The sequence below is a fragment of the Aulonocara sp. 'chitande type north' Nkhata Bay genome, linkage group LG3, assembly GCF_057382095.1.
Source record: "Aulonocara sp. 'chitande type north' Nkhata Bay isolate Kocher_YH1m ecotype deep benthic linkage group LG3, A_spYH_male_GT1.1, whole genome shotgun sequence".
NCBI lineage: Eukaryota > Metazoa > Chordata > Actinopteri > Cichliformes > Cichlidae > Aulonocara > Aulonocara sp. 'chitande type north' Nkhata Bay.
The window spans coordinates 61,188,796-61,215,844 of NC_141346.1; the positions used below are offsets into that span (position 1 = coordinate 61,188,796).

Here is a 27,049-nt window from a genome sequence, read left to right on the forward strand (position 1 = left end):
TGGAGTGTAATTTTTTCATAGTTAGATGCCTGGCTGACAACTTTATAAAACAAAAACTACACACAATATTCGAAGCACATAGTGCACACTGTGGGAATTTACGACTGTGCATAAATCCCCCCTAATATTGGTATGATCCGAGCTCAGGCACTAAGCGACTGAGCGAGGGGGCGGGGCAGCTGGTACCGGCGAGTGCGCTGTTGGAGAAGCGCAGCCAGGCAGACAGAGGAGAACTGGAGGTACCAAAGCAAATCATTGGTACTGTACAAATAATGTAAATACGACGGTTTATCACAAAAGATTGATATCAAACTGATCACTTGGCCCATATTACGTTTCTCTTTCTTAGAGTGAATCAACAAATGGCGAAATGAAAAGCCGAACAACAACAATGCTGTTTCTTTAGAGAGTCTTAGCTTACATGTGTGTTTATTTCATATTTCAGTTGTTTCCCTCCACGGCTAAATAAATCGGTTTCAGTAATGCACTGATATACAAGAATGGACATAAGGAGCTTCTTTCAAAGAAAAAACTCTGGTAGATGTTATTTTATATATTATGCCTTGGATGTTGTTCAGTATATTTCTATGCAAAACAAGAGGAACTTCAACACACAGCAGTATATTCACAGTTGAAACCAGATATTTACATACACTATCTCTACTTTTAAGATAAGGGTTCAAACTTTAATTTTTGCTAAAGCATATAGTTAGGGCTGGACCAGGTGACCCTGAATCCTCCCTTAGTTATGCTGCAATGGGTGTAGGCTGCTGGGGATTCCCATGATGCATTGAGTATTTCTTCTTCAGTCACCTTTCTCCCTCACTATGTGTTAATAGACCTCTCTGCATTGAATCACACTTGTTATTAATCTCTGTCTCTCTTCCACAGCATGCCTCTTGTCCCATCTTCGTTCTCTCACCCCAACCACTCCTGGCAGATGGCCGCCCCTCACTGAGCCTGTTACTGCCGGCGCTTCCTCCCTGTTAAAAGGGAGTTTTTTTCCACTGTCGCCAAAGTGCTTGCTCATAGGGGGTCATATGATTGTTGGGTTTTTCTCCTTGTGTATATTATTTTAGAGTCTACCTTACAAAGTAAAGCACCTTGAGCCGACTGTTGTTGTGATTTGGTGCTGTATCAATAAAACTGAAGTGAATTGAAATAACATAAAAGGACATAATGCTGCAGGTTGGCTTTCTTTCTTTTCTGATTCACCAGTTTGTATGCATCTTTTCACAGGAGTGACCTAAGGACGGCTGTAGCCTACCCTTATTTACTTATATAATGAACAACATATAGTGTAATGTGGTGTAAAATAGAGTGTTTTCTTTTAATTTAATGACATAAAGCAGGGATCAAATGTTTCCATGGTGACTGTTTTAGAATTGTGTATTTTTAAATCTGCATCAGACTTGAAAAAGAGCTCATCTGTGCAAGAAAAACCATCAAGTCAGGAGTATTTTCATATCTACATTTGATCTTACACAAGTTTTGAAGAGTTTTGGAAAGTTTCTCTTCCCCAACTGTGATAGAACAGCAGCGTTTTAATGGAAGCCAGTAAAGGGATCTACAAACCCATCAGGGTATGTGACACTTTTTGTTTTTACTGCATTTTTGAAGAATTTGATGTAGTTTTAAAAAGCTGACAAACTGAGAATCAATTTAAGTTACAATGAGTAATTTCTTATTTCTTTGACAGGTGCTGTTCAACACACCCATATATAACACAGCTGTGGAGATCTGCTGGTATCTACCAGGTTACAGGGCTCAGGTAAGACCCAGATCCATCCAAACCAAAACTGAGATAAAATGTCAGGTGATTTCTGAAGACCTGGGACTGATGCTGATTAAATGTCTCCTTTTATTTTTAGATTGCAATGATGATGGAATTCCTCAGACTTCAGAAGGAAAACCAAATACCATCAAGCCTCACTGCAGAAGATATGGGAGATCTTTTGGTGGAGAGGAGCAAAGAGACAGTCAGAGAGCAGTGAGTTACTGTGACACCTACAGACCATCCACCTCACACCTGAAACTGTTTGTGCTGAAGTGTAAATGCTGAGAGAAAACCTCTCTTTTGTTTTCTTTTGAAGACTTTGGGAGTTTGAATTGGAGGGTTTGGAAGAAACAGAAGCCAAACCTCTTCTGAAACTGGTAAGACTAGAAAACTCACAAGAGTTTTAGTCATTTGGAGATCTTTTTTTTTTTTTTTACTACAATCACATAACCTCTCAACAAAACTGCAATGTAAACATGCTTTCTGTTTCAGGTGTGGGCAGTGAACACAATAAATAAAATGAGGGACATCGAGTTTCAAGCCCGGATGCTGCTGGAATTTCCAGAGGCCATACCTCCTAAATTTCAGTGAGTCACCTCTGACATAAAATCATTAACAGTCCAGCTACAGTATTTCAAAATTTCTGTTATTTTTTTAAATAGGTGTAAAAGATCATTCTTATAACTTTATTCTGCAGAACACCTAAGCTCCTCAGCAATGTCAGGAAGTACATTGACCTCCTTAAAGAGAGGCAGCAGGACGCACAAACCTCCAAACTGTTCACTGCAACAGACGTGGTGATAGAGGTGGTTCCCCGTGTCCTGCATGGCTTCTGGAAGCTTCCTTCTTACCCCCTACTGAACATGTCCTCCCAAAAATTGAGCATCCTCTCCACCAGTGTGACAAAGGCCACTTTGGATCGAGTGTCCAAATCTCTCCTAACAACGGAAAACCAGGCCATCTTCTCAAGGTCCATCAGAGATGACATGGTGCAAAGTATCCTGTCTGAAGTCAGAGAGAAATATTCAGAAAAGATTCTGCTGAGCCACATTGCAAACTTTGCACCAGGACTACTCAGGGCAATTTCTGATGTAGCAAAGACGAGCATATGCCAGATCTTCCAGCCCCCTTGTGAAAGTCCAGTAGTGTCTGATGTTCTTCCAACTAAAGAACCTCATCCTGAAGGTCTGCTGAAGTCAGATGTTCTTCCCACTTCCCAACCTCCAGTTGAAAGTTCACGAATTGCTGATATTTTTTCCACTCACGAACCTCCTTCCAAAAGTTCAACAAAGGCTGATGTTCTTCCAGCTAAAGAATCTGCTCATGAAAATCTGCTGAAGTCAGATGTTGTTCCTACTAAAGAACCAAAAGGACCTGATCGTGAACGTGTTCTGAAGTCAGATGTTCTTCCTACTTCCGAACCTCTTTTTGAAAGTTCCACAAAGGCCAATGTTCTTCCAGCTAAAGAACCTGCTCATGAAAATCTGCTGAAGTCAGATGTTGTTCCTACTAAAGAACCAAAAGGACCTGATCGTGAACGTGTTCTGAAGTCAGATATTCTCCCTACTAAAGAACCACAAGAACCTGCTTGTGAAAGTGTTCTGAAGTCAGGTGTTCTTCCTACTAAAGAACCACACGAACCTGCTCCTGAACGTGTTCTAAAGTCAGATGTTCTTCTTACTTCCGAACCTCCTTTTGAAAGTTCAACAAAGGCTGATGTTCTTCCGACTAAAGAGCCTGCTTGTAAAAATCTGCTGAAGCCAGATGTTGTTCCTCCTAAAGAACCTCAAGAACCTGCTTGGGAAAGTGTTCTGAAGTCAGATGTTCTTCCTACTTCCGAACCTCTTTTTGAAAGTTCATCAAAGGCTGATGTTCTTCCTACTAAAGAGCCTGCTTCTGAAAGTCTGGCAACGTCTGATGATCTTCCTAGTGAGGAACTCCCTTCTGTATGTCTATCCATGTCTGAGCCAGTTGTCTCTTTTACTAATAATTCAGAGAAGTCTGACAACATTAAAATCAAGGAGAAAAAGAAGAAAAAAAAGGGCTTCTGCCAAAAATTCAGAGCCCTGTTCTGTTGTTGCTTCAGACCCCAAGAAACTGACTGATTTTGAGAATCCAATCTGTTTGTTCCAACTCTACAAAATCAAATAAAATGATTAATCAATATTTTTTCCATGAGTCTGCATCTATGATTAAAGAATATTTTTCCTTCAGATGTTTATAAGGGTTCTCAAAATACCTCCACAAGTCCAACAATTGTTAACATATTAGTGTTGTTATCTTTAAGAGAATCTGAACTTATTCTTACTCTTAACATATCAACAGCAGTAACTGAAACCTGGAAATGAAAAAAAAATTACCAACAATTATTAACATTGCTTCACATCTTTGTTTAGTAATGGCCCAGATACACATTGGCACATAGCAGGACCTCAGTGTTTATGAGTATTCTTCCGGACTTAGGAATATTAATAAAAGGAGCATCTACATGCCACAAAGCTGATGAGAACCACACATGTCTTCCAACATCCTCAGATTTGTGTTTTACAATTAAGAGGAACTTTGCATAATGTTTGTATGCTCAAATCCTCAAAGGTCTATTATTTTTCATAGTTTGTCCTTTCAACCAAAGTTAAAAACTTCTGCGGACATCAGCAGTTTATTCTTTTGCAATCAAACTCTTAAAATTAGAACATTTCCACCAAACCTGGGTGGGTGCTGGAGCTCCAGGAAGGAAAACTCAGAAGAGGAGGAAAAACAGTCCAAAGAAACAGTTCAGGAGGCCAACCGCATGGCCATCAACTGAGACAATTCAGTTCAGGAGGCGTTTCTCCCATTGAAAATGCTACGTCCAGGTGAACAGAATCACCCTTTTGGGATTTCTACCACGTATTTATCACTAGATTTACTAAACCTGCGCAAATTTGCGTAACTTCCCTAAACCCAACACCCCCTAGAATTACTGGCTTTTTTATTTTCTGGTGCAAGTCCCGAGGTGTTAATCACCCCTGCTGAGATTTTCACAGGTCGTCAGCTCATTTCTCCTCCAGCTTTTGTTGTGCAAACCACCCATTATCCTTGAGGCCTGGCACATTTGCATTTGCTCACTCAGAGTTGCTCAGATCCAAGTCAGGCCAAACCTCTGTGTTACGACTTTCAGAAATGCCTGCCGTATCTATACAAAATATCCCACACATTGACTGACCTGCAAATATAAAAGACACACATTCACACCTTCCTTGACTCTCAGCACAGATCTTCCATTGTTCCATTGTGACTGTGTATGTGAGGGAGTGGCATTGCTTGACTACAGCACAGTGCTGTGCATAAAAGCAGACCGACCCAGACGGGAGAATCATTTCTTGTTCGCATTTCTGAGAACGCACATCAGGATGGCCTCCGTATCACTGCCACGCAGGAAGAACCTCTCCGCGCAACAGGCTTTGGCTTTGCTTCAGAAAATGGACGAAGCAGATTCTGATGGAGGAGAGGTTTCATTTGTCCAGCAGGCCACTGATACCTCCTCAGAAGAATCTGAAAAGGAGACGGAACAAGAACCCAACATGCCGATGTAGCCAGATGGGCTACTCGCCTTCCGTTTTTTCTTCTCTCATTCTCTCTCGCTCGCTCTACCACCCTCGCTCTCTTTCCGCTGCAGTCGCTCCTTGTATCAGGTGATCGGGTTAATTGGGAACCCACCTGCACATTGATTGCAGGGCGGCGCTAGCCCGTATAAAGCTAAGCCGATGTTTTGTTGGATTAATCCCTCCTGAGCTTCTGGTGCGATACAGCAGTAAATGCTGGCGTACTGCGACGGACTGGATCCTATTATACAACAGAAAGGACAAAGTGTGGCTCTAACAGCTGTTGAACGCACACAGACTGTGATGTTCTCCACACGTCACCCATCGCTCTGCACATTTCGAGCATCCAACTGTTTTTCTGCTACATAACATCACTGCAGGAGAAAAACAACGGACAGACAGACAGCACAGTGTGACACGAGCAGGTCAGACCACCTGTGTGATCTCATGAGTCTGTGAGGATATGAGGCATCTTATGGTATCAAAGCCCTGGAGTCTGTCAAACATGGCTACATGTAAACACTGCTACATGTTAGGTGAGCTAACATTTAACTGACTGCACTTTTTTTCAGTCTCAGTTTAGGTCATTTATGTCCTTACTGCGAATCACTGAAAGGCAAAGCTGGCTTTTATCGCTCTGATGTTACGCACATCATGCAGCACAGATTCATCTCTGATCACAAGACTCATGTTTCAAAATAAAAGCGAGCTAAGGCTTGAAAAGAGGACGACGACTTTATGACAATCGCAGAGAAAAGAGCAACGAAACGATTTAAAACTTGATGAAAATGTTTTCTCTCACTGAAAACTAGCAAATCCTAATAAACAGCATGACTGGCCCTCTGCTGTGAGGGGGCTTCAGTGGAGATGACTTCTGCTACAGCGACCTTCCTGCTACCGGATGGTCACATGATAACGATCAACGTTATGACAAAAATCAAATAAATGTCGAAAAAACAAAGACAAAACTGATCGGTGGTAAGGATGAACTCATTTGAAACCTCAAGCTAACGGCCATTTTTTCTTCTCATTACAAACTGCACCTGTTGTCTTTTGTCATCACAAAATAAGCATATCATTCATTCACTCCAAAAAAAACCCAAAACAAAACAAAATAAACAAGAAACTTAATATTTACAAATATTTTGTCTGTTTTTTTTCTTACACTTAAAAATGTACAGCTCTGATCTTCTTCCAGATGTTTCGACTCCATCCGTCTCCCAGTTTGGTATTTTCTTCTCTGTCCAGTGACCTCAGAGTGAGCGCTGAATGTGCCACAATGGCGCCCTCTAGTGTTAGCTTATAAAACAGACAAGGAGAAAGAACAGAGCCGAATGAAAGGACTCGTTTGTGTTCTCTCCTCTGCTGTAGCTGTGTGGTGCTGAGGTTAACTACACAACCCCTCGCCGCCTCCTTATACACAGGAGTGAGTACAAAAGGGTTCGTACGGACGCATCAGCCGGCCGTCCTTCTGCTCGACACTGTTAGCTGAAAGATGATCGGATCATCCTCTGTCCTGTATTTAAGGCTGAGAGTCTTTGTCCAGTCTCTTTTCCACAACTACTGTCCACAGCACTGATCCACCTGCAGCACAGCCCCACTCAGTTGTTTTATGATTTACTTTGTGCACGTTTCCCTTCCACTGAGCTTACAAAACCTCTGACAGGAGAAGTCAGGCATGTGTTTCCCCCACCTCCCCTTTTAGGCAGTAATAAAATAGAAAACAAACAATCAAACAGGCTAAAGCTAGAGCACAAGCAAAGACAGCACCGGTGACTAAGTTCTCCCATACTGGACGTACGCTACCACGTGGGCTCAAACAGCAGCACATCAGCTCAGTTTACATACTGTTGACATCTTCATCAGAGGATCAGCAGGGAGCGCTGCTGAGCTGCAGTGGTCTCCACCAGAGTGACGGAGCAGGAATCACAAACAGCACAAACCCACCGTGTTGTTTCCACCCTGTTCAGGAGATCTGAGCCCCCATCCCTTTTTTTCATGTTGCAGCTCTGCACTGCAGGCCCTGAACGCCTCCCGGTTACCCTCAGTGTGCTTAGAGTTTAATTTACAACCGACGAGCTCACAGATCATCTGCAGGCAGGTGAACGAACCCTTAATGTGAGGATAATAGCAGAGCTGAGCTGAGGTCAGAAATAGTCAGGAACGGTGTCGACACAGTGAAGTCAGCTGTTTGGGAATTTGTCTGATTATCAGTTTGGGGGGGGTCGGTGTTAAATAACAAAGGCGGTGTAGGATGGAGAGAGGAGGAGGGAGGGAGCAGTGATGATATGAAGTCAGAATACACATGTGGCAGACATAAAGGGGTCAGACAGGAGCAGCATCAGTCTCTGCTCTGTTTTGTTAATAACGTAGAAAAATAATTTTGTACAATCAAGCTACATCGACGGACGCTTTACCTCACGTACCCTAAAATGAAAAAGTAGTGACAGTAAGATGGAGGCTGCACATGACACCATGACTGAGTTCACAGCTGTTGCTTTGATTCTAACGTTTAAGACTTTTGGCATCGACTCCGTTTTAATAAATGAGTGCTGGGAGGCGTCGTTTGACTTCAGGAGCTCCTGCAATGCTCCTGCGATGCTCCTGCGATGCTCCTGCGATGCTCCTGCGATGCTCTTACTCTGCGGGAGAAAACCAAAAACCAAAAGTAGCAAACATGGAGCGATATGACTCGTTTAGATTTTGGGAAACGTGCATCGACAGGTACAGTGTCCTTTTCCCCGCGTCTTTAAAAATAATTCATGCATAGATCCCCCACTGAGAAAACCCTTTTATATACTTTCTCCTTTGTACACATTTTATATAGAACTATATATAATATCATTTCTCTATATCTATATTTTCAGAAAAATTCTTTCCACACAATAAAAAACAACAATTTAACAAATGCTTCAAACAAAACAACAAAAAGAGAGAAGATGGAAGAAAGAAAATCACGACTGAGGCCAGTTTGGCACTTTGTCATGAGAACATGACAGAACTCTGTTAGTTGACGGTAAATAGCGAAACTCTATTTTTCTTTGGTTTTTCTTCTCCCTCGATGAGAAATGAAACACAGCAGTACTTACTTGGCACCTAAAAATGCTGGTCGAATGAAAGATATCAGTGTTTTCATAGTTATATGTTTAGTGTACGCCTCCCGCCTCCAAACTGCTCAGCAGATCGGGAATTTTTAGAGAAGAGCAGGAGGGAGGCGTGTCAAATGAGAGGAAGAGAGCAGTAATAAAACACGGATGTAGAAAAGAGAAGCATAATGTGCACATAACACACAGGAGATGGAAAAAGAGATGTAAAAAAGAGAAAACAGCGAGGAGCGAGAGAGCATTCGTCCCTTTGACAAATGTTGGAGGTCTTGAGCCTGGAAACAGCAGACCGTCTTTGAAAACAGTATCTTTGAAAGATCTGAGTCACCCACCCCAAACTGCTCATCTGCTGCTGGACACTTCAGTTGCACCTCCACATGCCACCAGTGGAGGGAGCTGCCAAGTTTCACAGCACATGACGCAGCAGGTGTAGTTGCTTTTGGAGAAAGAAGAGAATAAGAGGACAGAACGAAGGCCCACGTCTAGAGGCCTCCCTTCCAGAGCGGAAGCAGAGCCAGTGTTCCTGGTCCCTAGGTGGCGCTGTGTCGGGCCTGTCCCTACTATACCCTGGTGGTGGAGTGGGGGTGGGGCAGGGTGTTGTTGTGGCCGGTGGAGGGGAATGTGTTGAAGGCGTGAAGAGGCTGCATGCTGGTGATGGTGCTGGGGATCACGGTGATGGTGTATGGCGTCATCAGCGGCACGTTGTCGGGGGCGCGGCGCAGCGCCAGGGTGTAGTCGGGAGGGCAGGCGGGCCGCAGGATGTCGTGGGGTCGCAGGGGCTCCATGTCGTGGTGAGCGTCGTGCTCCCAGTCCTTCATCTGCAGGGACATGATCTCCTCCTCCTGGCTGTGAGCCAGGTCGTTGGCGGGGCCGCCCCGCTGAGGGGACAGCCGGTGCCGGCGCATCTCGTGCCGCTTGTCACGCTTGTAGTAAAGGGCGGCGAAGGCCAGGATGTTGAGGAAGAAGAGCAACGCTCCAACTGCAACTGTCACGCTCAGTTCGGTGGAGTAGTCGCGGGTGTGTCTGGGAAAGAGGTCCTGGGGCGGGCGCTCTGAGCCCTCGGGCTCAGGATCTGATGGGAAGGTAGGGTAAGGATGACGAGTGGTTCGAGGAACGTTGTTTCTGGGCCTCATGGTGCCGGGGTCACGGCCTGCGGGGGAGCGCGTAGTGGTGGGAAAGAGCACGTCGTGCAGGCTGTGAAGATGAGGGACTAATTCCAGCCAAAAGGCCACTTTGTTAGCTCTGTAGTTGTCTCTGACACGAGGTTTCAAACCGATGTGAAGGTACTGCTTGTCCTTCCAGTTGAACTTGGTCCAGATGACCTCCTCGAAGCGGTTGGGCTTGGTATGAATGAACTCGGTGTCCTGAGGGACGGGCAGGTTGGGGTCCCTGGTGGAGCATAAAGGTTAAACGTTTCAGTTCAAAGTTATATTCAGTCTCCATTATAAGTAACATGTGGCATCAATACACTGAATACAGACAGGAGGCCCATTCTCTGTGCAACCTTTAAACTATCTAAGACCAACCGGCTGCTCTGGGATCTGGATGCTTTTGGTGAACCAGTATGTTCAATTCTTCAAAGCCACACGGGAATTAAACTAGCAACCCAGATTCAAGTATTCAAGATGACTAGAAGGCTATCAGAGAACATACAGTAACGTGTACAGTTTACACTACTGTGACATGAGGCCTACCCAGTCTTTGCGAAGTTAGTCCAGTAAGTCATGACCACAGCGCTCAGCATCACATCGTTCTTGGAGAAGTTGCACGGGAACAGGTCCGTGGCACCGATCATCGGTACGCCGAACACGTAAGGTATCTCGTCTCCGTGCGCGGCGTCGGCCCACTCGGGCCGCGTCTCGGTTTGGCAGTGGTGGTAGAACGTGTAAAAGTAAACTGGGGACTGAAACTCAGCATGGAGTTTGGCAGTGGCCACAGCTGGTGCCACCCACTGGTGGTCCGTAAACAGGAAGTATGTGAGAAATCTAGAGAGGAAAAAAAACTCTTTCTGATAACAGAAGGAGTGACAGGCAGCAGAGAGGAAGCATGACTGCATTATCCAAACATGTCTGTACTGTGACTGTGGTCCGGCTGTGAGGGGTTCGCAGGCCGATCTGTCAGAAACACCGACACTGAGATTGGGAGCCCACTACCTGGGGGATGATAGCATTACTGCCCACAGAGCCTCAAAGGTTAAGGCGCAGACACGCCATGATGTGGATGAGTGGCTCTCTTTAGCACGCTTGTCTTGTTTGATGCACTTCACTGGGCTCACATGTTACTGATTCCATTCTTTACTCGCATGTTTTAAACGCTTAAAGCACTTTCACAGCTTTTTATATTCTTTTGAAAATTCATGTGAACTCAAGCTGTCAGAATTGTAATGTAAGCTTTGATAATTGTCCACATTTGTCATTTTGACGATTATCCGTTTATTTTAATGAATACAGCAAACAGAAAAAAACGAACAAATCAACAAACGCGGCTCCTAATGAGACAAAACCTGATGATGCTGCAAAATGCAGTTAAGTGAGAGGAGGCTGTAAAATGGAATAACTGAAAAAGTGGCAGTGTACAGAGGTGGCGTCCTCACCCTCTGGGTAGCCGTAGAGGTTGTCAACAAAGTTGGAGATGGTGTAGTCGAACGCCGCAGCTGAGATGCCGTCGTTGTCCTCACTGTCGTCCACAAACTTCAGCCCCTCTCCCTGGTTCACTCCTATCAAGATGTCATAGTTTAGGAGCTCCCCCTGGTGGAGCAAATAAGGAAGAACATGCTGAGTGCTGGAACAGAGCCTGTGTGCATCACAAGTCTACAACAGGAAGTGCAGCTGAAGCACAGCTTTGTGAATTGGCAGCATTTCATTTCCCAGTAAACAAAATAAAGATTAGCTGTTGCCATGAAATTCCTACTATAAACTGTAAATACTGCAATATATGCAGGGTTCATACACATTTTTAGGGTCAAATTCAAGCACTTTTTAAGCACATTCAAGGTCAATTTTCAAGCTTTTCCAGCACATTACCAAAAAAGAAGCATGTTTCACTTTGCATCACCTCAGTAAGACCTTGTAAAAGTTTAAACAAATCATCTGAGGTCGATTTAAATGTCTTTTGTTTCCCTTTTGTTAAAAGAGCAGCACACAAAAATACAGAAAAAGGAAACGGTTGCCTTACATGCATATAGTGTACAAACTCAAAAAAACACATTCCTCTTAAAAATTAAGATGTGCAAATGTGAACAAATCAACTTGTTAGAGATCTTCATCTCCACTGTAAATAAACAACAAGCCAGAGAACAAGAAAACTGCACCAAACACCACAAACACCAACAAATTAATGTCTTCTCATCAGACATTGAAACTTCTTTCCTGTGTGACATAAAAAATAAGAGACAGATGTTTGTTTGTTTTTTTAACTAGTTAAGCACCCACGTTCAGTCATCCACCCATTCACGCACACATTCACACACTGGTGATGTAGCTACAGCCACCCTGGGGCGCCACCAGGCCCTCTGACCACCACCAGCAGGCAACGGGTGAAGTGTCTTGCCGGGTGAAGTGTCTTGCCCAAGGACACAACGACCGAGACTGTCCAAGCCGGGGCTCGATTACAAGGCAAACTCCTAACTCTTGAGCCACGATCGCCCAGTGGGGACATGGGGACATTTCAATTTCCAGCAGGAAGCTCCCCCTTTTTGTTAAACCCTTTAGATCAGGGGTCGGCAACCTGCGGCTCTTTAGTCCTTATAGTGCGGCTCCGCGTGGTTTGTGAAAATAAATTAGCTGAAGTGTATTTTATTTATGTTAGTTCTTTTTTTAACTTGTAGTTCTAAATTGGAAGATTATTGTGATTTTGCAATATACAAATAAAATTATATTTTCTTATTTTTTCATCGCTCAAAATAAGCGTCACACTCGCGGAAGCCGGTGTACCCGGCGAAACGCCGTGCATTTATCGAGCCTTTCAACCCCAGATAGGCCAATTATTGCTCTTTGGCTCTTTGGGTCTTAAAGGTTGCTGACCCCTGCTTTAGATGAACAGAGTTTTTTAATTAAATACATAATCTTTAATAAATGTTCTCTTTTATAAAAAGTAGGATAATTAAAAAAAACTTTTATTATACCTCTATTGAGTAGAAAAAAAACTCGTGTTTTCTGTCGTCTGTTATATAATATTAGGGATGTTTGTGATAATTAATTTCTTAATCGGCTGGACTAACCAATAGTCCACAACCAGGAAACACTGAAATTTTAAGTTAAGTTTGAAAACAGTTTAAAAAAAAATACCCCATTCCAAAATGTCTTGTGACAATCTCATTGGCTTAGGGAGTGATGATGTCATAGATCTTAAGAATCTTAAGTCCTTTGATGTTTTTCCTTAAGTAGGGGTGAGAAACAGCAAGTTTTAGTTCGTTTCAGCAGCATCTGTGTTTGCAGCCTACAAAACGTTCACCACAAGCTCTTCAAAGTCATCGTATAGAAACTCCAACATGTTTCCAAGAAAAAAACAACCAATTCAAAAAGATTACGCCGCCTCTCCTTCCTGGCGTGGCCGGCCAATTTCCCCAAATGGCTCCTCATCCTTCCAAAGGGCGTTAGAGGAGAGTAGGAAGGAAAACTACCTTCTCCAGAAAAAAATGCAACAAATTGAAGAAGAGAAACTTCAACTGGAGGACAAATGTAGACGAATGGAAGCCCAAAATAAAGAGCTGGAAGAAAGACAACAGCGCCAGCCGGACATAAAAATTATTAATGAGGGCTGGGGAATCAAGTTTGCTCAGAGCCGAGAGCAGATTGTGCACCTCATTAAAGAAAACAGGCAAAAGAGTGCAGAACTAAAAGAAATGACCAACCAGCTCCAAGACAAGAAAACGATGACTGATAAGATACAACGGGATCTCCAATACATGGACCGAAAAAATCGGCTCCTCCAAAGACAGCTCCATGAAGCTGTGGAAGAAAAGAAAGAATTCCTCCAACAGAAGGAAGAGCAGGACAAAAAGCAACGAGACATGCAGCACGAACTGAAGAGCATGCAGGAAAAATACCGCATGCTGAAAGAAAGCCTGGATGAAACACTGCGCCAAAATAAAGACCTTCTTCAACAGAAAGAGCAACAGCAGGAAAGACTGAAAGAAGGAAAACGTGTCGTCCAGGACTTTGAGTCTAAAAATCTAAAACTGCAAGAGTTTTGTAATCAGCTGGAGGACAAAGCAACTAAAGTGGAAGAAGAAAAGGACAAACTGGAGAAACGCTGCTCACAGATGCAGAGAAGGATCGATCAGATAGCGAGAAACAACTCCGAGCTCGTTAAGGGGATTTTGGTGGAATTCAATAACTTGAAGCGTGAAAACACTCAAATGCAGGCGCAAAAACAACAAGAAGACAAAATACATGAAGACCTGCAGCTCACGCTCCAAGAAATCCAGAAAAGAAACGAGCAGTTAGAAGACAAGCACAAAGAGGTCCAACAGAGAAATGCAGACATGCACAAGGACAAGCTGATACAGGAGGCAACATCCAAACAACTCAAAGACAAGCTTGAAGAACAACAAGCAACATTGGAAGAGGTGGAACAAAGATGTGAGAAACTTGAAGAACAAAACCATCGATGAGCTGAGAAATCTCATCCTGGAGAAAAAAGCGCTCGTGGAAAAGTGCATGAAAAAAAAGAAAAAATGGTTCCACTTGTTCCGGAGGAGAGACGCTACTGCTTCCTCACCTGATGTAGCCTCGTCTTGCTCCACCTCTGTTAACCCCCCCAACCAGTCCCGGCCGTTGACTGTCCCCTCCTGAGCCTGGTTCTGCCGGAGGTTCCTGCCCGTTTAAAGGCAGTTTTTCCTCCCCACTGTCGCCAAGTGCTTGCTCAGAGGGGATTGTTGGGCTTTTCTCTCCTCTGCCTTGTTTCTTCATTTACTTGTTTAACTTTTTTCATTATTACTTCATTTTACCTTGTTTCTTCATTTACTTGTTTAACTTTTTTCAACTTATCTAAATAATAAACCAATTAAATTTATCCTTTGAGTATTTTTCATCTCATCTTTACAGAATCTTTCCAAAACATTTTCAAACATTCAGATCTGTCTTTTATTTTCTTCTTGAAGCCTCATAAATGGTGAACTAAAAACCCGGAACATGGTTTGAAACATAGTTTCAGCTAAAACTGGCATAACATGCTGTGTGTGTGTGTGTGTGTGTGTGTGTGTGTGTGTGTGTGTGTGTGTGTGTGTGTGTGTGTGTGTGTGTGTGTGTGACAGGGTATCACTAGTTAGGTCATCATGTTTAGACTCATTCACTCCAAAATTATTTAGGCCAAATCTTTAAAACAGTGTCATTTCATACACATTTTCAATTCACTTCAATCGCACAAATGCAGAAATAATTATTTGCAGTATCTTATTTATTATGAGAATGTCATGCCTGATCATTTGTACCTACACCACCAAAAATGGGGGCAAAAGGGAGGAGATCATGTTTAATCGGTTATAAGAAAAGGTCAGAAATATAAGTGCCGACATGAGCAGTGTCCACAGAAACCTCTGACTCTCAGCTCAAAGCTCATATAAACCATTTCTACATCCAGCAAACAAACAAAGACACCGAACAGTTAAAAGAGCAGTGACGTCACCACGAATCTGTGGTCAGGTAATATCCATGTTTTGATTGATGATTTTCTGGAGTTAAATGTGAACCGAAGCATATTTTGGGTGTTATATGCTATTAAATACTTTTTAATTTATTTAAAAGTATTTAATAGCATATAACACCCAAAACATGCTGGGTGTGGAAATAAGAAAATCAAAATTTCCTCTGTTTGAGTCACAGTAACTTTGACATAGTAACATTTGCAGTAAGTCCTAAATGTTCACCTTTAAAATCCCTCCCTCTGTTCATTTTGCCCACATCATGTTTCAGTGGTTGGCCTCAGGTTCTTCAGCTTCCTGACAGTCTGAAGTCAGCTGACAGAGTTTCACCTGCTAAATACACAGAAAATCTTGTTAAAGCCGCACAGTTTGCCCAACAGTAATATTCCCATTAAGCCCTTTCTAAACACTTTATAACAATGTGTCATCACTAAATTATAAACTTCTTCTCCAAATCTGCACGACTGCACTTAGTCACAGACTTTATTTAATTGTCCTGCGGCTGCTATCATATATTTTACCAAACAGTTCTTCTCACACAGTCACAGATATATTTCTCTCAATGCAAACTTCACTCATGTCTCAGACAGGAAACTTGAGTTTTTCTTTTTTTTCTGTCCCCACTCATTCAACTAATTTGCATATTGAGTCACATCTCGAGAAGTTGCCCTGACAACAGAAATGCATATTCAAAACATTGCTGCATAATTCAATTATTATTATTTTATTTTTATTTCTACAGTCGTCACTTCTTTTGCTCAATCAGCTGGAAACCACTTCTAATTCACTATTTTAAACCTGCTTTAAGCTTCTAATCCCTGGTTGGTCCTCCCAGTCTCTTTTTCCTTGTCACAAAAGTCGCTCTATTGTCCTGCAACTTCCTGAGTTATTCCTCAGCTTCAGCCTTTAAGTGTGTTAAATCTACACCATTTAGCATTTATGTCATGTATTCACATTCATGAGTGTAAGCATGTCTTCATTGCGTGTATGTTGTGTGTTCATATTAATATTGAGTGTAAGCTGGTCTTCGTTGCCTCGATGTGTTTTTATAATCAGATTTAATTCCTGCATCTTTGCGCTGAACTGTGGATTCAAACTGTCTCACTTCTGATTCTCTCCAAAAACAATTTCACATGTGACAATTTCTACATGTGTGTTTTATATTTTTCTATTCATTTATGTATTATTAGTTTATTTATTTCTTTATCTCTCTTACTTTTTTTATTTACCTTTCTGTTGTGATGCTCTGGATGTTTCTAAACCCACAAATTCAGCCTCAATGTTCAACCCAACTTTCCTATGCTGTCACTTTAACACGTCCAACCTTCACCTCTCACCGGTCCTCGTCCCCTCTTCTCTCAACTTCCTGTGTGGCCTCCCAAATCAAACACAGGCCCAAATCAGCTGTTTCTTCTTCTCTCTTCCTCTTTTCAGTCTTTTCTTGGCGCTTAACTCCCAGCATGGCAAATATGAACTCAGACAGTCCCATCCAGTGGTTTCACACAGTCATGTCACTGGTACACTTTCCAGCTTGTAATTCAGAGCGCATGTTTCCATCAACATACATGCTGCTGGACCCTTCAGTGTTTTAGGTCAGGTGCACTGTCTTTTTGCCTGCAGTTAATTCTTCAAGTCCACGGTGTTGTTCTGTCTGTCTTCTGTCTTCATCAGGAGATTAACTGTCCTTTAAGCTTCTTCTCAGGATAAGGACAGGATGAGAGGTGAAGCTGTGACATTTTAAACCAAAGCCTGTTTTCCTCCCAATTCTGTTAATCTATCATTTTTCTGCTGTATTCTTCCAGGAGGTTGAGCAAGTCCATGGGCACCTGTATTAACACACTAAGACATTTATTTAATATCATTTTCATTACTATTACTTTGCACTTTCATTCTCTAATTCCTCTGTTTTCATTTTGAAACGTCTCTCACAAGCTCACAAGCTATATTCAGACTTCCTGCTTCACTTCCTGCCAGACACACACTGCGATTGGTTTATAAAGGCCTCTCTTATTAAAATACATAAAACAATCTAATCAGAAAATAAGCACTAAGAATATATATTTATCTTGTAACATTGTTTAAGTTAATGAACAATAGAATAGAATAGAATAGAATAGAATAGAATCCAACTTTATTGTCTTTGCACATGCACAGGTACAGGGCAACGAAATGCAGTTTGCATCCATCCAGAAGTGCTTTAGTGATATAGATATATTACAATATATATTAGCAATAGTATAGATATGTAAGTATATTACAGAAATGGGTCTATTATGTTATAATGTACACGGTATGAAGTATGTTGTGAATATTGTATAACTATAAGTATGTACAGGCTGTAGTGAGCACAAGCTATGTACAGGATATGAACAGGATATAAATATGAAAAACTATACAGAATATGAAATAAATAACTTTACAGGAATCTGAGATATACAGCTATACAGAAATGGGAACTATGCAAGTTGTAAACAGTTGTAGGGTTAAAAATTATCGAATGTACAGAATGATTATTGACACAGAGCTATACAGTAGTGCAGTTAAGATAAGTGAGATATGTGGATAATTCTACAGAGGCTATATAAAGTGCTGGTGGTTGTGAGTGGTGGTTCAGTCCATGTTATTATTGTGTTTGAGGGTACAGTTGTCCGTTGTGGGTGTGTGTATGTGGTTGTGGGTGTGTGTATGTTCAGTCCATGTGTTAACGTGGGTCAGATGTCAGGAGGCAGAGTTCAGGAGTCTGACAGCTGTGGGGAAGAAGCTGTTCCAGTACCTGGTGGTCTTAGTCCGGAGGCTCCTGTGGCGCCTCCCAGAGGGCAGGAGGGTGAAGAGTCCATGTGATGGGTGACTGGGGTCTTTGATGATTTTCCCAGCCCTTTTCAGACACCGCTTCCTGTAGATGTCTTTTATGGCAGGAAGTGGTGATCCGGCGATGCGCTGGGCAGTTTTCACGACCCTCTGCAACGCCTTCCGGTCCGAGGCAAAGCAGTTCCCGTACCAGACTGTTATACAGTTGGTCAGGATGCTCTCGATGGTGCAGCGATAGAAGTTCACCAGGATGTCTGAGGACAGGTGGTTCTTCCTCAGAGTCCTCAAGAAGAAGAGGCGCTGGTGAGCCTTCTTGACCAGCTTGGAGCAGTTGGTCGTCCAGGTGAGATCCTCGGAGTGTTGAATTGTGTTGAAAACTGAGATTACAATATCAATCAAGATAATTATAATGATGGTTTTTGCTGTAATTAAACAGTCATGTGGAAATGTGGCAACCACAGAACTTTAGAGGCCTTTTGTTCAATTATGTGTGGACTGTTTCTTTAGTCTCATACACAAATTGTTCTCAGTGTCTATGAGACTGATGAAATATCCATGTGTGCTGAAAGAGACTGTGCTGGTCTGACCCCCTCAACCGAGGTATTGTGGGTAATGAAAGAGCAGATAGGTTGGCTAAAGCAGCTGTTAAAAAAGTAGACATAGATGTGCAGATACCATTGTTGAAATCTGAGGGAAAAGAATAGTTTGGACACAAAGTAAGAACTTCTGGAGAATGGCATGGGATAATGGAACAAAAGGGAGACATGGGGTACAAAACACAATAGAAGTTAAGAGGAGTAGTGGGTTAAATAGGCAGCAGGAGAATACAAACAGGTCACTGCTTTCTGAATGGTTCTCTTTTTATGATGGGGAAACATCCGACTGGGTTATGTGATGGTGTAATGCTATGGAGACGGTTGAACGTGTGGTTATTAGTTGCAGGAAGTATAGAAGTCAAAGGAGAGTGTTGAGGGTGGGAACTGGTGGTGAAATGAAACTTACGTTTGAAAAAGTGGTTAATCAGTTAAGTCCTGATGAGGTGAAAGGAGTGGTTTTTCATTTTTGAGAAATACTGATGTCATCAAGAGGATCTGAGGATCTGGAAGAGAAGTAAGAGTAAAAGCCAGGAGATGGCAGTAGTGCAACATCTTTGGATGCAAGCTGCTGTTAAAAATGACAGAAGAAGAAGTTTGCTTGATCGTTCCTCAGCTCGTCTGTGTGAAGCTGAGTGTAAAGAGGCTCCTGCTGTCAGAGAAACACTCTGACTGTTTCACAGAGTCAGACATGTTCAGACTCAATCTCAGTCAGAAACTCAGCATCACATTGATGAAGCTGCAGATTAATTGTGGTTAATTTCTGATTAATTTCTTTGCTGCCAGCTGAAATTTAAATGTAATTTAAAAGAAGGATTCAAGGTTATTGTGTTTTTGAACCCAAAGATATCACATGAACGTGTATGAATTGTATGATATGTCTCTTCTATTTTTCCATCCATCCGTTCGCTTCCACATCTCCTTTTCAGGGTCGTGGGCGGTGCTGGAGCTGTCATCTTCTTCTTCTATTTTTCTATGATCATATTTTGATGTTGATTGTGATTGGTTTTATTTGTTTCTTCGGCGGTTGTAGTGTTTTAATATTTAGTCTTTTTTCCATTATTGTAATTGTGTATAAAGTTTGATTTGAATGAAATTTACACTCAAATGCTTTCAGTGTTGCTGTGTTAAGTGTTTGCATGTCTAACGTTTGTATGGAAGACTGGTGGGGGAGGCTGTTACATCTTGCAGGAGGTCTCCTCTCTCCAGGAACTCACTCTGCAGGTGGGGGAGATACAGGAGAGGTGGAGGAAGAACTCAGCCTGGGTGTCTATGTCTTGTGTAGTCTGGAGGATGAGTGGATGACAGGGTGCGTGAAGTTTTCTCTGTGGTGGGATCGGGTGGGCCGCCCTGGGCTCTGTGGGGCCGGGCGATGCTGCTTGCCCCTCCTTTCCTTCCCTCCCCATCTCCAGCTGCCTCCCTCTTCCCGCTCCACCACAATCACCCACACATGCAGGGCCTTGGGGTAAAGGTGTGTCACCAGGGTGCAGGGGAGGCATCCCCCCTCTGTCCCCTTCTGGCTGCCTGTGCCTCAATTTTATCCCACAACTTAGACATTCACATTACTCACACTCTCATAACACATACATATAGGACCTTGGGGGTGGGCACGCTACACGGCATCCAGAAGACCATCAGGGTGTACGACCTCACCCCTGGCGCCGTTGCCCACCTCTCAATTTTAAATCCACGTAGACATTGAGGGCTATCAGGAGGGGCTATGCGCTTACCTGCTGCTGAGTAAGTGCATATGAGAGCATGAGGGTGGGAATGGATGTTTGTATCTGTGTGTGCCTGTTTGTCTGTGTCCATATGTCAGGTCGGGTATCAGACGCCACCTCTCTGGGGACATCTCAGGCCCTCCAAGGTATGGAGGCCTATCTCCCCCCACCACTCCCCCTGCCAGTGGCAGACGCCCTCAGACATCGGTGCATTGGTGGTTCTTTGTGTCCGGGGATGGGCGTCCAGGTACTGCTTGTCAGGGCCTGGAGCCTGGGGCTCGCTCGGGCTCCTTCGGGGGTGGGGTGCCTTTGGCCTCTCAGCCTGGGGCTCGGTCACTCTGTCGATCTTACGTGCTGCACAATAATATTCAATATTTACAGTTATATTCACATAGATCATCGCGGTGATGTTGTTTATTATATTGCTCTCTTTTGTTTGCTTGTTTTCTCTTTTTTCTTTCTCAACAGGTGATCCAGGTGATTGATAGATGGATTTTTTGTCTGTTTGTTTTGTTGGCTTGGACAACTTCCTACCAGACCCGTGGAAGTGGAAGCTTCAGTGAAGAAAGATTCCTGCTCCCAGCCGTTCATTGGCTCGGCATTTTAAACCCCTAAAGGGTCACCTGGCCTGTAAATAAACAAGGCCAATAAAAAAAAAATCTCAAGAATAATACAAAAACTTCAGCCAGTTTAACTTAATACATTAACTTATTCTTGTGTACACAGTAATTCATAAATAAATAATGTATATTATCAATAAAGATTGATCTAAACAGTTTAACTGCTATGTGCAGATAAAGGTTGCATAGCTTTAAAACATTTGCTATCCAGCAAATATCAGTCAAACTCAACACAAAAGGAAACACAACAATGGTTCAAATTGTTTGGACCGGTGATCCAAATCAACTGGCGTTGGTCAAACAGATGTGTGGTAGACTTACTTTGAAGGAGCTGCTACCGACAAACCAGCAAATAAACACCAAATATTTCATCTGTGACATTTGTGAGGTTTCCTCAAACACACTCCGTCAGTCTTGTTGCTGTTGAACGACAAACTATTTAAAAATGTCGCGGGTTTACCTGGTCATATTCTCATTCACGGGGCGATCGCCAAAACAAAAGCAAACAATTCACACCACGCCGATGCTGTTCACAGGACAGCAAGAGTAACGATCAGGAGCATCTGGTCTTCGTTATCGTTCCCCTCGTGCGTGTTATTACTGCGATTTCAGCGTTTTCGCTTCACAACTAAAGTGTGCAGTTTACTTTGTGTGGACTCAGATGTGTCAGTTGGTTTGTCTTTGTTTGTGAGTGTGGAGGAGAGTTAGATTGGGTTGGTTTTAAAGCTAAGTTAAGAATATTCTGAATTTCAATTCAATTTTATTTATATAGCACCAAATCACAACGACAGTCGCCTCAAGGCGCTTTATATTGTACAGTTTAATTTCCAAAACTTGCATATGATCTTCAGTTTGCAGCTGGACTATCACATAGCAGCTGGAGCAGTCTCACATGGAGGCCAGTCCACTGCTGCCACCTGTGGCCAAGTGCCATAGCCTACTACTAGATGAACTTTTTTTTTTTTTTTTTTAATTTTAACTTTATTTACAAACAACAGTATAACATACACAGCACCGTCATTAAACCGATTATGTTACATCCTCGGTTGAGCATTATAGCAAGAAAAAAACAAACAAACAAACAAACAAAAACAAAAAAAAAAAAACAATAAGCACAAAGCTAAAAGAGTTAGCACAAAAAGAAAGAACAGTCATTGAAGGATTTGAACCAAAGGCAAAAAATAACATGAGCAAAAAAGGGCAGTCATGCTTTTAAAATAGGGAGGTTTTTATTTTTTTATTTAACATAGATTAAACTCTTTAAATGGTAAATGGTAAATGGCCAGCTCCACATGTCAGTCCAGAAGGAGTGCACTGATTCACAGTAGAAAAACAAGTGATCCAGACTTTCAATATCATTTTCACAAAATGTGCAGGCGTTCACATCTAAGTTAAATTTCCGTCTTAAGAATTCATTGGTTGGATAAACCTCATTAATGATTTTAAAGTGAACCTCTTTTACTTTAGGGGAAAGAGGAAGTGAAATATACTTTTTTCTTATCGCCTTAACCTCTCAAATTCTTTCAGGATATAATTTCTTTTAACCGGATTTGGGCAAATTTCGTTTATCAAAATATTCCTGATCACTTTGTTTGTAAACCTGCTGTCACCAAATTCAACTCCAGCTATGCAGAGCTGCCTCAGTCCAGGAGAAATTTTAGAGTGCACAATATCTTCTTTTATCATTGATCTCAAAGGGACTGGGATGGCTTTCACTGGGGATTTATATCTCTTAGCAGTACATCTTACATCAAAGTTCTCACAAAACGTCTCATGTTTTAGTAAGACCCCATTATCATCCATAAAATGAGCTACAGCCCAAATCCCTTTAGATCTCCATTCATCCACGTACACAGATTTCCTACACAAACGGATATACCTGTTGTTCCATATAGGGGTGTTGTGAGGAGTAAAGCTATGTTTATAGATTAATTTCCAGTAGAGACGGACCTGCTGATGGAAAGCTGAGAGTTTAACAGGTAACGAACTGCAATCAAAGTCACAACGTAACAAAAAGTCTATTCCACCCATTTTGCCAAAAATCACATTGGGAATAATGTTCCAAAAGGAATTTTTGTTCCTAATGAAAGATCTTAACCATTTCAATTTTAGTACACCATTCATAACATCAAAGTCAGTGGCATTAGCCCCACCCTCTTCATAATTCTTAATCACATCATTTTTCTTTATATAATGACATTTGTTCCTCCATATGAACCTAAAATTAAGAGTATTTATAGATTTAATTAGTTTTGGAGGTATGGGCAGAGAAAAGGCTGGATAGATGAGTCTGGACAGACTGTCCATGTTGGTTAGCAAGATTCTCCCAAACAGAGTTATGTCCCTTTGCAGCCACATGTTTAAAATTGACTTACACTTTTCTATATTGGTACAGATATTCTTATTTTCTGTTGATGTCTTATCCTTGCAAATTACAATGCCCAGATACTTCACCTCTTTTTTGATCTGCATATTATTTATTGCTTGCAGGGGACACTCATGCAGAGCTAGAATTTTGCATTTATTAATATTCAGCTGTAGGCCAGAAGCTTTGGAGAAATGGTTGATCGCCTGCAAGGCTAAAGGAATCTGGTCCTCATTTTTTAGAAACAGGGTGGTATCATCTGCCAGCTGACTGATTATTATCTGTTCACCCATCACAGTTAACCCCTTAATGTGACTGTTTTTAATCAAAATAATTCCTCTGACACAGAAGACCTACATTCCTGGTTTAATTCTTGCTGTCAAAAAATCATGGACTCTGTGGCTCCTTTAAAAACCAGGCAGCTTAAGGCTAAACCTGAGCCTTGGTTTAATGAGAGCAGTCGTGCTGTTAAGAGGGAATGTCGTCGAGCAGAACGGAGGTGGAAAAAGGATAAACTGCATGTATCATTTCAAATTCTCAAAGACTGCTGGCATCGCTACCAGAACACTGTTAAAGAGGCAAAAAGGGAATATTTTGCAAATATTATTTCTTCCAACTGTCATAACCCACGTGTGTTATTTAGGACCATTGACACTGTTCTTAATACTCCTTTGAATGTCTGTTTGGAAGTTTCTCCTGAGATTTGCAATGATTTTCTGAATTTTTTTATTGAAAAGGTTGTCACCATCAGGGCTCTTATCACAGCTCCTGACTCTGACCCCTCTGTCTCTGTCCCTTGCGCTGCTGTTTTCACTCAGTTTGAGCTTGTGACGCTCTCCTCTTTAGAGGATGTGGTTCGCCATATTAAGCCCACAGGTTCCCCACGGGATCCTGTCCCTCCACAATTCTTTAAAGAAATTTTTCCTAGTATACAACAGTATGTCCTTGACATTATTAACAGCAGTCTGTCTTCTGGTGTGGTTCCTGCAAATTTCAAACATGCAGTAATACAGCCACTGCTTAAGAAACCTGGCCTTGATCACACAGTTTTAGCGAACTATAGGCCTATTTCCAAGCTGCCTTTAGTCTCCAAGGTTTTAGAGAAAATTGTTTTTAGTCAACTGAAAGATTTTCTAGATGAAAATGGAATCTTTGAAGTTTTTCAGTCAGGTTTTAAAACCCTTCACAGCACAGAATCTGCATTACTAAGGGTTTTTAATGACATCCTTCTGGCATGTGATTCTGGCAACCATGTTGTTCTTGTCTTGCTTGACCTAACTGCTGCCTTTGACACAGTAGACCACAATATTTTAATTTCTCGATTACATGATGTAGTGGGTATTGGTGGCACTGCACTCAATTGGTTTAGGTCTTATTTGTCAGATAGAACTTTCTCTGTCAGCCTTCTCGGTTACGAATCGTCTTCTGCTCCTCTGTCATGTGGTGTCCCACAGGGCTCAATTTTAGGGCCACTGCTCTTTTCTCTGTATCTACTGCCTCTGGGTTCTATCCTTAGAAGGCATGGGATCTCATTTCACTGTTATGCCGATGACTGCCAAATTTATTTGACACTAAAACGCAAGGATGCCATCTCCATAAAACCTCTCTTGACATGTCTAGATGACATTAAAGCTTGGTTGGCTCGAAACTTTTTAAATTTTAATAAAAAGAAAACAGAAGTGTTGGTGTTTGGACCCAGTGGTCCCTGTGAGTCCTCCTCTGTTGTTTTAGGATCCCTGGAAGTCTATTTTAAATCTGTTGTTACTGACCTTGGTTTTAAGTTGGACAGTGATTTTAAATTGGACAACCAAATCAGAGCAGTGGTGAAGTCCAGTTTTTATCATTTAAGGCGACTGGCAAGACTAAAATCTTTTCTTTCGAGGCAGCACCTTGAAACAGTGATCCATGCTTTTATTTCTTCCCGCCTGGACTACTGTAACTCACTTTATGTGGGGGTCAGTCAGTCATTGCTCTCACGTCTGCAGCTGGTTCAAAATGCGGCTGCACGACTCCTAACAGGAACTCGAAAAAGAGAGCATATAACCCCCGTGCTGGCCTCTCTGCACTGGCTGCCTGTGTCTTTTAGAGTTAATTTTAAAATTCTTATGTTTGTTTTTAAATGTCTACACAGTCTTGCCCCGCCTTACCTCTCTGAGCTTCTTCATCCCCACATACCCTGTCGGTCTCTCAGGTCAGCTGACCAGCTGCTCCTGGAGGTACCGAGATCCAGGAGGAAGCTCAGAGGGGACAGGGCCTTCTCTATTGTGGCTCCAAAATTATGGAATAATTTGCCCATGCATGTTAGAGAGGCCCCTTCACTGTCCACTTTTAAATCACGTCTTAAAACCCACTTTTATTCCTTGGCTTTTAACCTCAGTGAGACTTAGTTTCTTTTTTAATGCAGTAGTTATTTAATTAATGATTTCACTCTTCTTTTATTTGTTTTTTATTTATATCTCATGTAATTTTATTTTACAGTTCCAATGTACAGCACTTTGTGTCAGCTGTGGTTGTTTTAAAGTGCTTTATAAATAAAGTTGATGATGATGATGATGAAAATAGACAACAGCTCAGCAACCATGATGAACAGAAGTGGTGAGCTGCTACATCCCTGCCTTATCCCTCTATTAACCTCAAACCTTGAACATGTACCATGTTCTAGCAAAACAGAGCTGTTAATGTCATTATATAGCATCTCTATAACATTGATAAATTCCTCTCCAAAACCAAAAGACTGCAGAGTTTTTAATATGAACGTATGTTCAACTGAGTCAAATGCTTTGTAAAAATCCAAGAACAGGATGTACCCTCTCTCTTGGATTAATTCACTGTATTCAAGGAGATCCAAAACCAGCCTAATATTGTTATGAATTAGTCTTCCTTTCAAAAAACCTGATTGTGTTTCACTGATAATGTTTGAGATGCCTTTCTTTAGCCTCTCAGCTACAGCTCCAGACAGGATCTTATAGTCAGTGTTTAGTAAGGTGATGGGTCTTAAATTGTCTAAAATTCTTTTATCCTTACCCGATTTAGGGATCAGGGTTATCAGCCCTTGTTTCGTGCTCGGCATCACTTCTTTTTTCTCTATCGATTCCTTTAATGCATCAAACAATAAAGTTCTTAGGTCCTTCCAGAAGAATTGATAAAAATTAGTAGTGAGTCCATCTGTCCCTGGGGACTTGTTTAATGCCATTTTCATGACCACCAAATCCAGTTCCTCAATTTTAAGCTCTGAATCACACAGATCTTTGAACGGCTTGTCAATACATGGGATGAGATTATGAATCTTATCAAAGAAACTATCAGAATCAGCTGCTGAATATTCTGAGGAGTACAATTTGGAATAAAAAGTGAAGACTTCTTTTCCAATCTTTCTGAAATCTTTACATTCAGTCCCATTTATCAACAAGCTTGAGATTAGATTTCTCTGCTGTCTGCACTTTTCCAGCTTACTAAAATATGATGAGTTCTTTTCACCTGCCTCAATCCACTTGGCTCTCGATCTTATAAAGGCACCCTGGGCTTTCTCTAGGTAAAGATCGTCTAATTTAGTTTGTAACTCCATCAATTTATTCTTTTCTTGCACGTTTAGTTTTTCTTTACTACAGCACTGAGTTATTTCACGAAGTAAATTACTTTCATATTCCCGTTTTTCCCTGTTCAGTTCTTTGCAGAATTTTATAGTGAATTCTCTGATTTTGAATTTAATAAGTTCCCATTTCTGTATATTACCCACTACTGAGTCATCATTTTTTATATCTGTAATTTTATGTCTAATTTTATCACAATACTTGTCCTTATTTAAAAGGCTGGCATTAAATTTCCAATATCCCC

The 27,049-nt window shown here is 41.8% G+C and overlaps 2 protein-coding genes and 1 pseudogene across 2 annotated transcripts; 2 read left to right on the forward strand and 1 right to left on the reverse strand.

Moving 5' to 3' along the window:
• The first annotated feature begins 840 nt into the window (after positions 1–840).
• On the forward strand, positions 841–3,903 carry LOC147336439 (uncharacterized). Its single transcript, XM_086287053.1, has 6 exons — positions 841–1,583; positions 1,700–1,771; positions 1,872–1,990; positions 2,094–2,154; positions 2,270–2,364; positions 2,475–3,903. The coding sequence occupies exons 1-6, from the start codon at positions 1,548–1,550 to the stop codon at positions 3,880–3,882; spliced, it is 1,791 nt and encodes a 596-aa protein (XP_086143179.1). The 5' UTR covers positions 841–1,547; the 3' UTR covers positions 3,883–3,903.
• A 4,788-nt stretch (positions 3,904–8,691) lies between these two features.
• On the reverse strand, positions 8,692–12,956 carry LOC147336440 (neuroligin-2-like). Its single transcript, XM_086286193.1, has 4 exons — positions 12,918–12,956; positions 11,042–11,212; positions 10,160–10,473; positions 8,692–9,854 (listed from the first exon to the last, which is right to left on the reverse strand). Exons 1-4 carry the CDS (start codon positions 12,954–12,956, stop codon positions 9,026–9,028), a joined length of 1,353 nt encoding a protein of 450 aa, XP_086142319.1. The 3' UTR covers positions 8,692–9,025.
• On the forward strand, positions 12,688–14,346 carry LOC147336441 (uncharacterized; annotated as a pseudogene).
• The last annotated feature ends 12,703 nt before the right edge of the window (positions 14,347–27,049 follow it).